At 43.8% G+C, this 16,640-nt stretch overlaps 1 protein-coding gene across 2 annotated transcripts in view; it reads right to left on the bottom strand.

Annotated features, from left to right (window-relative positions):
* The window catches only part of LAMA3 (laminin subunit alpha 3), a 330,267-nt gene that overhangs the window by 179,769 nt on the left and 133,858 nt on the right, over nucleotides 1-16,640 (bottom strand). For both annotated transcript variants that reach the window (XM_004387926.1, XM_023742062.1), the window contains exon 12: nucleotides 16,050-16,184. In XM_004387926.1, the coding sequence (XP_004387983.1) occupies nucleotides 16,050-16,184 (135 nt within the window). The remainder of the gene's footprint in view (nucleotides 1-16,049; nucleotides 16,185-16,640) is intronic.

The raw sequence follows: 16,640 nt of genomic DNA, 5'->3' as shown, positions 1-16,640 counted from the left end.
ACAAACGCTACCTTTTCTGGTTATTGTTGTTGCTATCATATTCAACAAGATCGGCCTGAGTCCTGGCCCGGGGATGTTCCAGGGGGTTGGAGGATGCTTCCTGCTTACAGCACTTGGCGCTCATGAGAGGGGCACTGAGGGAATAGCCAATGAGGCAAGGTGGCTCATTAGAGAAACTCCACACCCCACTGAGGATCAAGTGCAAACCAGTCCAGTCCAGATGGGCTGACAACTGATTCCCTTCTTCCCCATCCATCTCTCGTCATACCTATTTCTCAAGGTCTAGTACAGCTGAATCCCTGGGTGGTGTAGATGGTTGAGTGACCGGCTAGTAACCTAAGGGTTGATGGTCTGAACCCTCCCGGGTTGATGGTCTGAACCCTCCCAGAGATGCCTTGGAAGAAAGAACGGCCGATGATTTTGAAATGTTACAGCCATTGAAAACCCTCTGAATCACAGTTCTACTCTGATACATACGGGGTCACCATGAGTGGGAATCAACTAGACGGCAATTGGTTTGTCTGTTTTTCAGTGTAGCTGAATTTTTAAATAAAAAGTAATGCAGTTGGGTTGGGCGTGGATAGGAAAAGTACCTCAGTTTCTTTTCTCCCACCTTAAGCTTTATCATCATCTTTGGCTAAATAGGTGAATAAGCAGATGCATGGACAGAGAGGGCAGATTCTGACCACTCCCTTCTCTTCTCCCTTCCCACTGGGTCAGGTTCCTACCTGTCTCTGCATGGGTCAACTCCCACAGGGCTGGAGTTACCCCTTCTCTTCTCCCTTCCCATTGGGTCCGGTCCTACCTGTCTCTGCATGGCTCAACTCCCACAGGGCTGGGTTACTCTGTGCTGCTCCCATTTGCATCCCAAGGGCCCTGCTCCCAGGGACGAGTGAGCAAGGGAAGTGGCTGGACTCATCTCCTGAGGTGGAGGGGTTCACACCTTAAGAACTCAAAGGAACTGAAGTGGCCGTCGCATTGAATCTTACTGTTACTCAGTGAAGCTCAGAAGTTAAGTGACATTTAATTAGTCTGTAGCAAAAGGCTGTGGTCTCTGGAGTCAGACCCATCTGGGCTCAAGCACCAGCTCCACCATGTAACAGCTGTGCAATTGTGGGCAAGTGGCCTGACCTCTTTAAGCCGCAGTTTCCTCTTTTGAAACGGGAGCTGATGATGGTACCTACCTCGTGAGGTGGTTTGGGAATTACCCATGGTGATAAGGCATGAACAGGACTGGGCATGATGCTTGGCCTAGAGGAAGTGCTCAGAAAGTGTTCACTCTTACTCACATTATGACTGTGATTACCCAAGTCCCCTTGGAAAAGTGTTCTTGGCATTATCCGTACTGCATAAAGGGGGACCCATGAATTAGTATTTCTGACTTCCAAATTAATATTCAGTGAATGCAGCAAGAAATACAACTTGTTTACAAGGTTTCAAAAAATTCCACACTAGTTGGGGCCTTGGGAAAGAAAAGCCTCAGATGGTAAAGTGCCAATTCCAGTGATGTATTTGGGGGTGTCCTTCGGATCTGTACCTGCTCCTATCACTAAGGCTTGGAGCACTGAGCCCCGGGGGCCGAGACCAGGTACTTCTTCATTCTCTGACAGGACTCGGCCCAGCCCCAGGGGCCAAGTGATGACAATAATGGCAGTGTCTGCCTGACTTGTCATCGGAATCACAATGGGAGGGAACTTAGTGAGTTTTCCCATTACAAATTACCTGGGACTCCAAATGGCTATGTGACTTGTTCAGAGAGACACAGTTAGTTAGTGGCAGACCCAGGGAATCTACCACCATTCCACCCTGCTATGTGATATCCATCCTCCAGCAGACGTTTATCGAAGGCCTGCGGTGTTCACGGCACTGTGGTTAGGTGTCATATCAAAGTAAAGACGAAAAACACACATATTCCCTAACCTTGAGGAGCTACACATTCAGAAGGGGGGGCTAGAGGATTACTTCTATAGTATGAAGCCCCCTGAACCCCAAGGAGCTAGAAATAAGAGATTAAGAACCATATCTAACATCACTCAGTGAGCTCTCGGCAGATGACAGGACAAGACTTAGATCTACTTCTGGTCAGAGTTCTCTCACGGCCCACGTTACCACCAGGCCTGTCTGCCAACATCAAGTCTGTGCCTATCAGGCAGATTTCTGAGGAAATGTTCTTGGACTTTTTCTGCTATTTCTGCCCTAAAGGACACTGAATACAGAGAGGAAAGTGTGGCCACTCACGAAGACAGTCAGGATAGCCGTAGAAGCCCAGGGCACACTGGCTGCAGCTCTGGCCGGTGTAATGGGGGTGACAGAGGCACTGGCCCTGAGGGTCACAGGCGTTGTCCAGGGAGCCTCGGGGGTCACAGTTGCACTCTGAAGGGAAAAACAAAGGCCCAGCCTTAAAACACATACATTTTTGGAAAATTGTGAATTACTTAATCTGGCATCACATTATTTCAACCCAACTATCAGCAAAAGCTGCCAAATCCTAACCCAAACCCCAACACTGACTGCCCTTTTCTCACCCTTGGAAATTCTATACGGCTTTAAACGTCTTTCACTCTACTCTTTGTTTTGGTCCAGGTCCTTTGGAGTTTCTGGTGTATTTTACGTCTTCCTATCGACTCGTCAGTGTTTCTAGTTTAAGACACTTTTATTCCCAAGGAGTACAAAAAGCAATGATAATAAAGATACATGAGAAGAGACAGCTTGTCTGTCATGTTCCCCAATGTCTTCTAGCATCAAGTATAGTCTATGCTGTTGTTGTTAGCTGCCATTGAGTCACTTCCAACTCATCGTGACCCTGTGTGTTACAGACTGTGCTCCACAGGGTTTTCTAGGCTGTAATCTTAATGGAAGCAGATCACCAGGCCTTTTATTCCGCAGTACCTCTGGGTGCGTTAGAACCACCAACCTTTAGGTTAGCAGTGGCGCACAAACCTTCTGTGCAACCTAGGGACTTGGTCCTGGTACACACTGAATAAATATTTTTGGATGAAAGAATGAGCATTTACTGAGAGCCTCCTACAGGTCCAGCCCTCTATAGGGACTTGATAAACATTCTCATTAAACCTGGCCACATCACTATGAGACAGGTATTACTGAGAATAATGTCATCCTCTTTTCCTTCAGTAAGTAAGCTCATAGAGTAAGACGACACTCTTTAGACAACATGCAAACCACAAGTAAACAGAGCTCCTTATTGATTAAGGGGTGCTCTTACTGCCCATGATTCCAGCCCTTTTTCTTCTGCTGGAAAGGCAGACTGGCCCCTTCTTTAGTCGAAGCCACAAAGCCATCAGTCAGTTCCCCAAAACTTACCACAATCTACCTCTCTGTTAACTGGGCATAAGGTAAATTAAATCTACAGAAAATCCCAAGCCTCCTTCTAACCGATAACCTCAATGTTCTCCTTCATAAAAACAACTATAAAATGAAGGGGCAGTCTGAGGTGAAATTGTACAGGACTGCTCTTTAGACGGTTCCCCCTGTAGCCCTATGGCCTTTATTTCCCCCTTGGACAGGCTTGGAGGACTCTCAGGGGCACCCAAAGTCAGAAACCTTCCCAGTACCACGCCCATCAGTCAAGGGAATTTGTCCTGTTCCCTTGGCTGGTTTGTCTGACCCACGAGAACATGCAAACAGGCAGGTGAAGGTTATCTGTCGCTGGCAATATATTTATAGGAGTTTTCTAAGGAAAGATCTGTCCCTACAACCCACAGACTACACCAAACCCTAATGGGGGGAGTTCTGGGTCATGAGTCAGGTCAGTGCCGTTGAGGTTTGGGGGCAGCTGCACCTCCATGTTCCTTCAGTCCATTGAAAACCCTCTGGAGCACAGTTCTACTCTGACACACACGGGGTCTCCATGAGCTGGCATCAACTAGATAGATGGCAACTGGTTTTTTGCTTGTTTTGTTTTCTACTTGTCCCTCAGCACCCCCTAAAACGGGTGGATGAGGGAGAGAGAACGCATTGGGGGAGGCAGGGGCATTCAAGAGGAGGACAGCAGTTTACCCCAAGCCCTGCCTTAGCGCACCTTACAAATGCACACTAGCCATGGAGAAGCCCGTCGGACGCTTGAGAACTGTTTCCTGAGGTCTAGGAGGCACGCGCTGCCCGCCGTGTTCTGGTGGGGCAAGCGCTGCACCCTGCAGTTGGTTGTTTCAGATTTGAACCACTGGGCTCCAGGAGAGTTTGGGATGATCCAACATTCTGTGAGGGTCTCCCTTCCCTGTGTGCACCTTCTTCTAACAGCTTTCACGATTTTTTTAAAAGGAGTTTATTGCTTGGCCCATTAAATTTTAGAATCAAATGAACATGGTCCAAAATGCAACATTGGATGGTCTAGTGTAATCTAGCCAAAAAAGGTTCTTGGCTCTTCGGGAGTTTTAAAACCCTTCTACGTTCCTCACCAGCTGCAGTCCTGGCTTTATGTTTTGCATCCAATTACTTTAATGTACTCCAGACTTCGCCAAGGACAATGCTGTATTCTTCTCATTTTCATTTTGACTCACTTATGTGCCTTTTAGTTTTCTTTCTTATAGGTGTAAATCAAATCATAGAGGGCCAGATTGGAGAAATGTCTCTATGTATTTAAATTTCACATGCATGTGTAAAGTTTGGTTCCACTCTTTATCTTCAACCACAGAACACAGTTGGCTAACTTGGTTATTTGGAGGCTTAACTCTTTCCTTTTTCCCTCCCTTCCCTCACTTCCCCCTTTCTCTTCCTCTTCCCCTCTCTCCTCTGTTCCCTCTCCCCCACTCCTGCCTTTTTCTCCTTCTGTCAGCCTCTTCTTCCTCTCCCTTTTTCTCTTCCTCCTTTTCTTCCTCTCCCTCTTCTCATTCCCCTTCCTTTTTCTGATGCAGTTTGATAGCCAAGCAACAGTTAGCATTTAGAACAGAGGATAAAACCAGAAAACCAGTTGCCATCGAGTCAATTCCAACTCATGGCTACCCCATGTGTGCCAGAGTAGAACTATGCTCCATCGGTTTTTCAATGGCTGATTTTTCAGAAGTAGATCTCCAGGTCTTCCTTCTGAGGCACCTCTGGGTGAACTTGAACCTCCAACCTTTCAGTTAGCAGCTGAGCTTGCTAACCATTTGCACCACCCAGGAACTCCAACGGAGGTGGAATTAGAGCACATTTACCTGCCCCCCTTCCTGCCTCTCCCTGCACATGAGTCCCATGACTCTGAACCACAGACTCCAGCAGAGGCTGACCACAAACATTCACCCACAGGAGCCTGCAGAGAGTCTGCTGGTTTCCTTCCACCCCTCTCTCATGTGGCTGTTAACATATCTTGCCATTCACATGCTGCCTTGTTCCTGGTGTCTGGCCAGGTGAGGTCAGGGGGCTTTGCTTGACCTTTGGAAGCAGAGGAATGAATGGGGGACATCTAACATACCACAAATACAAATGAGAAGATGCATCCTTATTTTTTTTAATCCTGACTAATAATTGGGAGATACTGCATTATCTCAAATGCTGTAGCTGATTAAAGTGCTCTTCATATCAAGTATCATTTTCTTATGAAGAAAAATGCTACAGTTAAACCTCAATGGTTTTCCTAATGTCTCATAGGATTATTGTATCTTTACGCAAATAACATGCACGTTTATATGTATTGTGCAAACTGCACCCTCCCCACCCCAGGTATTTTTGTAACTGTGCAGTGCTAATTTTTTTTTAACAGCAACCTGTAAAAAAAATTAGCATACTGTCCTCCCAAAAATACCTCTGGGGGGAGAGGGGAAAGGCACAGTTGGCGAAAAAACATAAAACACGTGTGTTATTTGCATAAAATATGGCAGTCACTTTGGGAAACTTAAGTGTTCTCAGAGAGCTGAGTATTTTATTGACACATAGTTTTGTACCCCACTTTGTGGTTATGGCACCCGGATTTTGCCAGGGAGGAAGTGCTCTTCCCCCTCCCTCTGTCCACACTGTTCCATGGATGTGGGGAGACTCAGGCTTGGCCAATCAGAGCATTGAATCGCATGGCTACAGTGATTGACTCAGGAGTGGACAGGTAATCCAATCAGAGCCAGACTTGCTCAGAGGAAAACAAACCCTTCCCCTAGGCTTGAACTTGGAAGGATGTATGTCCAAGAACTGCTGGCTTGCTACCACATGAGGCCTAAGAACAAAACCCACAGAGGATAGTAGAGATAAAAGAGAAAAACAGATCCTGCCAACATCTTTTGAGCCTCCAGATGAAGCTGTTCCTGAAGCCAAATATGACTGGGCTTCTCAATTACAGCCAATAAATTATTTTTGCTGTAAAGTAGTTTAGGTCAAATTTTTTGTCACATATAACTGTAAAGAGTCTCAACTGACTCTTTCATCACCAAAATAATTAAAACAGTCCAAAAAATAAAAACAAAAACAAAACAAACTCAATGCCATCAAGGGAATTCCAACTCACAATGATCATGTATGATAGGGTAGAACTGCCCCGTAGGGTTTCCAAGGCTGTAATCTTTATGGACGCAGACTGCCACATCTTTCTCCCATGGAGCCACTGGTGGGTTTGAACCGCCAATCTTTCTGTTAGCAGCTGAGTGCTTTAATCACTGCGCCACCAGGGCTCCTTTTTAAAACAGTACTCTTGCTAAATTAGACATAATGTAACCATCTCTTTATGACCCAGAACCATCATTATAACGCTTGTTCACTTGTTCTGATACCGGTGCCCTCAGCACTGCCTGATTTGGTAGGATTACCGGCCCTTCATTAAATGGCTCCAGAGTACTGAACTTTCTCAGTTTCACGAGTGCTTTCTGTTTCCTCTCTTGCTGCTCTGTCCCCTACTCCTAATTCTAATTTGCCATGAATTTTGCTTGGAAAAAAAATAACTTAGTACAATTATTTAAGAAATCAAAAAAAGGAGGTTGAGAGTGGCCTGTGGCAGTCTCTTACTGGTGAAATGCATGTATTTTCATGTGCATTTTTGGGGTGTAGGTTTTGACTTTACAGAGGCAACAGGGAGCTGGGGGATCTTACTGCTTGGTTCATACACTTGCTCCACATAAAACAGGTTGCAAAACAACCAAACTTCAGCTTGATGGAACAATACTCTGCTTAAGTTAAAAGAATTATAGTGATTTTTTTAAAAGAGGAAAACATGGTCAGTGTTTTGGGTTTATTATAGAAGTCTACATTCTAATGAAAAACCAAACCAGTTGCTGTCAAGTCAATTCCCAATCATAGCATCCCTACAGGATGGGGCAGAATTGCCCCCATAGGGCTGCCAAGGAGCGGCTGGTGGATTTGAACTGCTGACTTTTTGGTTACCAGCTAAACACTTAATCCACTGCGCCACGAGGGCCCCATGTTCTAATAGACAGGGTATGTAAAATAACCAAGGCTCCTAGAAGCATATCACAATTACGGATTCCCTTTAAGGAAGCCATGGTAAACTAAGCCACACAGAGCTGCAACCATGATACAACTAGTGTACTGAACAAACACAACTCCTGTGTGAACTAAATCCCATGGCTCCTTCAAACTTTATTCACTGGGGGAGACTGTCCTCCTGCACCTGGATGAAAGCACTAGTAAAGTCAGGACTTTTCAGTACACTCTTAGATAACACAGCAACCTTTAAGTTGAAAACCCAGTTTAAGGTTAAATTGTCCCCTCCCCAGCTCAGACCTAATTCAGGCCAAAAGCCTACAGCTGGAGGGGTAGATGATGGTGATGGTGGTGGTAGAGAAGGTGGTGGTGGTGGTGGTGAGGGTGGTGGTGGTGTGGGGCTGGACCTTCTTTCTTCACTGCTACCTTCAAATTCACATCTGCCCCTGAGCCAGGGAGTGGAGGAAGAAGCGGTAAGGAGAAAGGATTGTTCTTCTTGGACCAGTACTGCAGTGAGTGATCCCACCACTCCTGGACCTGGCAGAGGCCTGAAGGTCTGAAGCTGACCCATTTTCCAAGAGTGTTTTCCAGGGTCTCTTGGGGGTTTCCTGCTGGGCACCTGTGATGGTTAAGATTGTATGTCAACTTGGCTGGGCCATGATTCTCAGTGTTTATATGTGATCACTCCCATGACTGAATCTGCTGTGAGTAGCCAATCAGTTGAAAGGGAGTTTGCTTGGGGTGTGGCCTGTACCACCTTTTATCTTACAAGAGATGAAAGGAAAGGGAAGCAGAGAGTTGGGGACCTCATACCACCAAGAAAGCAGTGCCAAGAGCAGAGCGTGTCCTTTGGACCCGGGGTCCCTGTACGGAGAAACTCCTAGTCCGGGGGGAGACTGACGAGAAGGCTGACAGAGAGAGAAAGCCTTCCCCTGGAGCTGATGCCCTGAATGTGGACTTTTAGCCTACTTTACTGTGAGGAAATAAACTTCTCTTTGTTAAAGCCATCCACTAGCGGTATTTCTGTTATAGCAGCACTAGATGACTATGACAGCACCTCTCTCCTGCCATTCCTTTGACCCCGGGTGATGGATGCTTCTATATGCCCCATTGCTTGTTGACTACTTCCTCAGCCCACAACTTTCTCAGCCCCTAGGGATCTGGACAGAAGCTTCAGCTTCTTTTTATGAGGTCTCCTGGTGCCTCTAGGCAGACCCACTGGACAGGATTCAAGACACCCCACCTACACTCTCCCATATCTGACCATAGAAACACCCACACGCCTCTGACCCCACACACTCTGTAAGTACAGGCCATTCCCAGCACAGCCATACTCTCCCTGTCCTGCCCCCAGCAGGAATCTTCCCATCTCAGCCTTTGGATTTTCCAACCTGATGTCTGGCCCCAGGCACACCTGCCCCTCTTGAGGCATCCCATGAAAGCCCCCCTCATTAGGTTTGAGATGAGGGGGTTAGCACTTACCCTCCCCCTTGGGGATGGCTAAGGGGTTCACAGCACAGTTTTCTTCAGAGACATTCACCTGCCCAAGTCCTCTCTCCATCAATCTCCTAACCTTTCTATATTCCTTTGAGTGCGAGAGGCTAATGTGTTGTAAACAGGTCTCCAGACATTTCTTGAGAATTTGCATATGGTGACTTGGCCCTGGAATTTTGCAGCTATCATATCTTAGGGCCAATACTTCAATTTTAACATCTTCAAAAAGAAGGACATAAGTGGCTTTTAATTATTTGCCTTGCATTTGCTTTTAAATTCAAGAAAATTTTTCTCTGATATTCATATCAAGAACCTCAGATGATTCTCATTTGAAAGAGTGACTCTAATTAAAAAGATCATCACACACATTTGCAAATTCCCAATTATTTTATTTTTCCCCACAAACCTCAATCTATTTATTAAATTCATCAAATCCTTTTTTTTTAAAGAAACTGTATCTGCCGCTTACACTGCTATGCAGCTTGTTGGTAAGATTAGACTGGTGTTTCCAGGCTTTTGAGTCAGTGATAAAAAGATGATAAACCAAAAAAACAAACAAACCCATTGCCATCGAAGTGATTCCAACTCATAGGGACCCTATAAGTAGGGTAGAACTACCTCATACGATTTCTAAGGTTGTAAAACTTTATGGAAGCAGACTGTGAATCTTTCTCCGGCAGAGTGGCTAGTGGTTTTGAAATGCTGACCTTTCAGTTAGGACATTAAAATTTATACTCTCCTTTTTCTTTACTGAGTTTAAGGCAGAAGAGTAAAAATAAGACAATGGGTTAAAGATAAAACAGAGTATGCATCTCTAAACTAGTTCCTTAAGCTTATTTCACTGGTCCTTACTCCTCACAGACAATGTGTAAAAGATAAGGCAGAGTGGTTTCTTGTCCCTCAAACAAGTCTGGTAAGGAATTATCCAGTGTATTCTGACACAGGAATAGCTTCACAGTGAAATGGATTTGTCAAACTATTGATGTAATTTATTGAGCAACAGCTTCCAGCTGAAAGAGAGATAGCAAATTCACTTCACGCAAATGTTTCATGACTGCGGCTGTAACCATTTGAGAGTCTGAAGGCACAAGACCAAGGAGCAGAGTAAAAGAAAACTGACAAACTACTCAAAAGCACAAACAAAATCCTCCAGAGTCCTTTCACACAACAGCTTTCAAATTTTTTAGTTAACAACCAGAGTAATAAATACATTTTACATTGCAACCCGATAAATATGCACACGAACACACATGCACACAGATTAGTAGATAATAGTTACAAACGGAGACATTTATTAAGACACGTATAACTGTAAACAAGAATTGTATACAACATCTCTTACCATTACTACTTGTGATTCATTCTAATAATTCATAGTCTATTCTACTTTACTTTAACACTAGTCTGTTCTCGTTGTTGTTAGGTGCCATCGGGTTGGTTCCGACTCATAGCAACCCAACATACAACACAACAAAACACTGCCCATCCTGTGCCATCTTCATAAATGTTGCTATGTTTGAGCAACATTGTTGCAGCCACTGTGTTAATCCATCTCATCAAGGGCTTCCTCTTTCTCACTGACCCTCTACTCTACCAAGCATGATGTACTTCTCCAGGAACTGATCCCTCCTGATAACATGTCCAAAGTATGTGAGACAAAGTCTTGCCATTCTTGCTTCTAAGAGCATTCTGGCTGTGCTTCTTCCAAGACAGGCTTGTTTGTTCTTCTGGCAGCCCATGGTATATTCAATATTCTTCGCCAACACCGTAATTCAAAAACATGAGTTCTTCTTTGCTCGTCCTTATTCATAGTCCAGCTTTCGCACACATATGAGGCGACTGCAAACACCACAGCTTAGGTCAGGGCACGTTAGTCCTCAAAGTGACTTCTTTGCTTTTTAGCACTTTAAAGAGGTCTTTTGCAGCAGATTTGTCCAATCATTTGATTACTTGGCTGCTACTTCCATGGTCACTGATTGTGGATACAAGCAAAATGAAATCCTTGACAACTTCAATCTTTTCTCTGTTTATGATGATGTTGCTTATTGGTCCAATTGTGAGGATTTTTGTTTTCTTTATGTTGAGGTGTAATCCATACTGAAGGCTGCAGTCTTTGATCTTCATCAGTAAGTGCTTCAATTCTTCTTTACTTTCAGCAAGCAAGGTTGTCATCTGCATATCGCAGGTTGTTAATGAGTCTTCCTCATTGGATGACGAGACTTCATCTCACATACTTTGGACATGTTATCAGGAGGGACCAGTCCCTGCAGAAGGATATCATGCTTGGTAAAGTAGACGGTCAATGAAAAAGAGGAAGACCCTCAGTGAGATGGTTTGACACAGTGGCTGCAACAATGGGCTCAAACATAGCAACGATTGTTAGGATGGCACAGGACCAGGCCATGTTTCATTCTATTGCACCTAGGATCACTATGAGTCAGAACTGACTCGACGGTACCTAACAACAAGTCTTCTTAGTAGAAGAAAGGAGAGAAAGTATATTTATAGAGTATTTAATATAAACCTTCTTATTTATCCTTTCGTTTCTTCCTGAGGATTTGAGTTACCATCAAATGTCATTTCCTTATTGCAATACAGCTTTGTTGTCACTCATGTCCTTTGTGCTTTTATCATCAAATATATTACAGTTCTGTATGTTATAGGCCCTATAATGCAATGGTATGTGTGTGTGTACTGCTTTATGCAATTTCTTTCAAAAATCAGTGAAGAAGAAAGAAGAATAAATATGCAATTATACTGTCTTTTGTGTTGTTGTTAGGTGCCATCGAGTCAGTTCCAACTCATAGCGAGCCTATGTACAACAGAACAAAACACTGACCAGTCCTGCGCCATCCTCACAATCGTTACGTTTAAGCCCATTGTTGCACACACTGTGTTAATTCATCTCGTTGAGGGTCTTCCTCTTTTTCACTGACCTTCTACTATACCAAGCATGATGTCCTTCTCCAGGAACTGGTTCCTCCTGATAACACATCCAAAGTACGTGAGATGAAGTCTCATCATCCTAGCTTCTAAGGAGCATTTTGGCTGTACTTCTTCCAAGACAGATTTGTTCGTTCTCTTCGCAGTCCATGGTATATTCAATATTTTTCACCAACACCATAATTTAAAGGTGTCAATTTTTCTTTGTCTTCCTTATTCATTGTCCAGCTTTTGCATGAATATGAGGCGATTGAAAAATACCATGGCTTGGGTCAGGTGCACCTTTGTCCTTGAAGTGACATGTTTGTTTAACATTTTAAAGAGGTCTTTTGCATCAGATTTGCCCAACACAATGTGTCGTTTGATCCCTTGACTGCTGCTTCCATGGGTATTGATTGCGGATCCAAGGAAAATGAAATCCTTGACAATTTCAATCTTTTCTCCATTTATCAGATGTTGCTTATTGGCCCAGTTGTGAGGATTTTGGTCTTCTTTATGTTGAGGTGTAATCCATACTGAAGGCTATGGTCTTTGATCTTCATCAGTAAGTGTTTCAAGGCCTCTTCACTTTCAGCAAGCAAGGCTGTGTTATCTGCACATCACAGGTTGTTAATGAGTCTTCCTCCAATCCTGATGCCCTGTTCGTCTTCATATAGTCCAGCTTCTCTGATTATTTGCTCAGCATACAGATTGAATAAGTACGGTGAAAGGATACAACCCTGACACACACCTTTCCTGACTTTAAACCACGCAGTATCCTCTTGTTCTGTATCCCCCTGATCTATGTACAGGTTCCTCATGAGCACAATTTAATGTTCTGGAATCCCCATTCTTTGCAATGTTATCCATAATTTGTTATGATCCACACAGTTGAATGCCTTTGCATAGTCAATAAAACACAGGTAAACATCTTTCCGGTATTCTCTGCTTTCAGCCAGGATCCATCTGGCATCAGTAATGATATCCTTGATTCCATGTCCTCTTCTGAATCCAGCTTGAATTTCTAGCAGTTCCTTGTCAATATACTGCTGCAGCTGTTTTTGAATGATCTTCAGCAAAATTTTATTTGCCTGTGATATTAATGATATTGTTCAATAATTTCCGCATTCAGTTGGATCACCTTTCTTTGGAAAAGGGGTAAATATGGATCTCTTCCAGTCAGTTGGTCAGGTAGCTGTCTTCCAAATTTCTTCGCATAGACGAGTGAGCACTTCCAGCACTGCATTCGTTTGTTGAAACATCTCCATTGGTATTCTGTCAAATCCTGGAGCCTTGTTTTTTGTCAATGTCTTTAGTGTGGCTTGGACCTCTTTTCAGTATCATCGGTTCCTGATCCTATGCGACCTCCCAAAATGGTTGAACATCTTCTGTAGTTACCTAAATAATTACCATTACCAACACTCTTTGTTTTTTCATACTAGTTCAAATTACTGTCTGGTCTCATTTGTTTTCAGCCTGAAGAACTTCCTTTAGTATTTTCTGTAAGGTGAGTCTGCTCGCAGTGTGGGTCTCTTTGTACTTACCCTTCTTGGAGTTCTTGGGTGTACAGATTGTTTTTTATCAAATTTGGGAAGTTTCAGCCATTATTTCTTGGACTATTTTTTCTATCTTTTCTCTTTTTGCTCTCCTTCTGGTATTCCCATTATGCATATGTTGGTGTACGCAATGATATCCCATATCTCTCTCAGTCTCTATTCATTTAGCTTGATTCTTTTTTTACTCTGTTCTTCAGACTGCATATTCTCTATTACCTGCTTTTTTTTTTTTTTTTCCTGTATATGGGTCATACTTCTATTTCTTTGCATGTGTCGTTCTTTTTAGTTGAAATCTGGACATTTTACATAATACATTGCAGCAACTCTGGCAACTGATAACCTCTTTCTGGGGTTGTTGTTATTAATTCATTCGGTAATTTGTTTATTTCTTTAGTGACTTGGGTGAACTAATTCTGTAAAGCTCATTTCCCCTGCAATGTTCAGCCTCTGATGTTCCTGCTCATATTTTTCCTATTGTTTTTATCTTTTATCTTGGCTATTTCAGGGTCATTCCTGGGTCAGTACAAGACCCTTATTGGTGGAAGGTTGTACTTAAGCCTCCTTGGCCAGTTAAATTTTTACTCTTTACCACTGGCTGTGTGTGGCTTGGAGGCTGTCATAGCAATTCAAAAAGATTTTTTTTTTTTTGACCCCATGCACAGGCAGGGACTACAAGCTTGGATTTTCCCTCTCTGGTCACTGCTGAGAGGATGTAGCCTGTACTGATGTTTTCAAAGAAAATGCATTAGAAATTCCAACTTTGATACTGCATTTCTCTTATTACAGTCAAGGCAGAGAAAGAAAAGATACCCCTTTCTTGTCCTTACCCTCCACCTGGCAAGTAACCAAAACCCTGGGCAGAGACTTATGAGATTCTATGGCTCCAGAGAGGCTAAGGCTGAGAAATGGGGGCAGAGGAGAGAGGTCCATGAACAGGGCACACCAGTGGGTCAGGTGAAAGGAAGGATTTGGCATTCAGACATCTAAGCGAACAGGGAGATGAACTGGGATTGTGTTACAGAATTGTAAAACGAGGTAGAAGGAAGTATGGGACAGAAGAACAGCGGTAAACTAACAATAACTAAGGTAGAACCAAGTGCTTGCTAGGCTCTAAGAGCTTTATGTGTCAGTACACATGTGACCCTCAAAACAATGTTCTGAGGTGAATGCTATTACTACATCCCTGTTTAGCAGAGAAGAAAACTGAGGAGCAGAGGGGTTAAACAACTGACCAAGTTAACAGCTTGTGTGGCCCTTGCTCTTCATTCCTTTTTCATCCACCTAAGGGATGTGTTTTTCCTGCTCCCATCCCACACTCACAGTTCCTTAGTGTGGCTGATCTTGTGGATGGGTTTGCCCAATACCTCTTCTAACCTCCTCTTGTCTACAGAGGTTGGAAAGCTAAAAACAACACTTCACTGATTCTCTTGGAGCTGGGTTCTGGATGCCAACTGGGTTTTGCAAATTGGTGTTAGCAAGTAAGGGGGAGGCTGCCTCCCTGCTCCTTGCTGACCATTTCTGCAGCTGCACCTTTGTCTCTAGCTTCCTGGGTGCCCAGAGATGGTCATGGAGGCAGCAGCAGGTCTTCCTATCCTTGGGCTGCAGCCACAGCAGTCTGTTCTGAAAATGCTGCAGTTCTCTTGAAGGCTTCCTTGGAAGTCAGCCTAGAGTCCGCTGGCTCCAGCCCTTAACAACTTACACCTAATTACTGACAGTAAGTCCTTTTCTGTTTATAATACTGGAGTGGTGTTTATTTCCTACAGTGAGTCCTGACTGATAAGCATCTCTTCCTCTTCTCCCTCCTTTTCCATTAGCAGCTGAGGAAAGAAAAAATGGCAGCCAGTCGGGAGGAGACGGGGAGAACTTGGGAAAATTTGTTCATTCACCAAATGTTTACTGCATATCTATTATGCTGTAGGGAATGGGCCAGACACTTCCCCCTCCCCTCTCTCCATTTGTTTCAGGGGCTTATATTAGGATGAGAAATAAAGCAGACAGAGAGGCTTTGTGTCTTTGTGGATTTGTATATGCTGCTCCCTCCCCCAAGATGCCATGCTCCTTCTCATATACACCTGGTAGGCTCCTAAAGTGTTCAGATACCAGCTCCTCTCCAAGCCAGGACTGGAACCTGGAAAGCTGAGCCAGAGCTTATGAGCTTAACTATCAGGGAGCAGGAAGGGTAGGAATGGAAGGCAAAGGAAGGGAGGTTGACACGGTCCAGCTAGGAGGGGAGCTACACAAACATAAGCTAAGGGCTAATTATTAAACTGCAGGTCACACAGCTCTGCCAGAAAGGTCCTCTCCAATTCCTCAGGAGGGAATTTATCTTGAAGGACTAATTATCAGTATGCTATGTTTTACCTGGGGCATTTGTGGTTCAGTGGTAGAATTCCTGGCTTCCAGGAGGGAGACTTGGGTTTGATTTCCTACCAGTGCACCTCATGTGCAGCCACCACCCATCTGTTAGTGGAGGCTTACATGTAGCTATGACGCTAAGCAGGTTTCAGTGGAGCTTCCAGACTAAGACAGACTAGGAAGAAAGGTCTGGCAATCTACTTCTGAAAATCAGCCAATGAAATTCCTATGATCACAACAGTCCAATCCGCAACCAATCATGGGGATGCTGTAGGACAGGACAACATTTCATTACTGTGTATGGGGTCGCCATGAGTCGGAGCAAACTCAATAGCAGCTAACAACTATGTTTTGCCCGCTTACCTTGGCATATAGGGAATGAGTAGAAACCTAAGCGACAGGTATCACATCGAGAGCCCTCCACCCCAGGGCGGCAGAGACACCTTCCACGGGCATCACATATTTCAGGAAGAACACCGTCCAAGTCACATTCACAACCTGCAAAGGAGAAAAAACTTTCAGAGAAGATCTCTACTCTTCATTCCTTTGTGAATCCCTCCCTTCCCCAGTAGAACTAGGGGACATAGACTAGGAATAATCTCTGGCTTGTAAACATTCTTCACCCAGGAGACTATCTTAAAGGGAAATCAAACAATATTCAGGAAAAGTCAGAGATACCATTAAGAAACATCTAGGGGTGGGTGTTTGTTTGCAAAACAGCTATAATCTTTCAACATCTACCCCTATAAAAACATTTTTTTTTCCAAATTGAGCCTTATACAGAAAAATTCATATTAGATTCCCATCTAATGAATTAGATTCATTCATCTAATGAAGTGGATTCCTGTCTCATCTTGACATAAACATATTTTTATCTTTCATTTTCTAGAAGAAAAGAAACTAATATAAATTCAGCCCTGTTACATGTCAGCCATGGTTTTTAGGGCATCGCTC

The sequence above is a fragment of the Trichechus manatus genome, unplaced genomic scaffold, assembly GCF_000243295.1.
Source record: "Trichechus manatus latirostris isolate Lorelei unplaced genomic scaffold, TriManLat1.0 scaffold00199, whole genome shotgun sequence".
Classification (NCBI taxonomy): Eukaryota; Metazoa; Chordata; class Mammalia; order Sirenia; family Trichechidae; genus Trichechus; species Trichechus manatus.
Note: the sequence above shows the minus strand (reverse complement) of the source record. Positions and strands in the feature narration are given on the sequence as shown.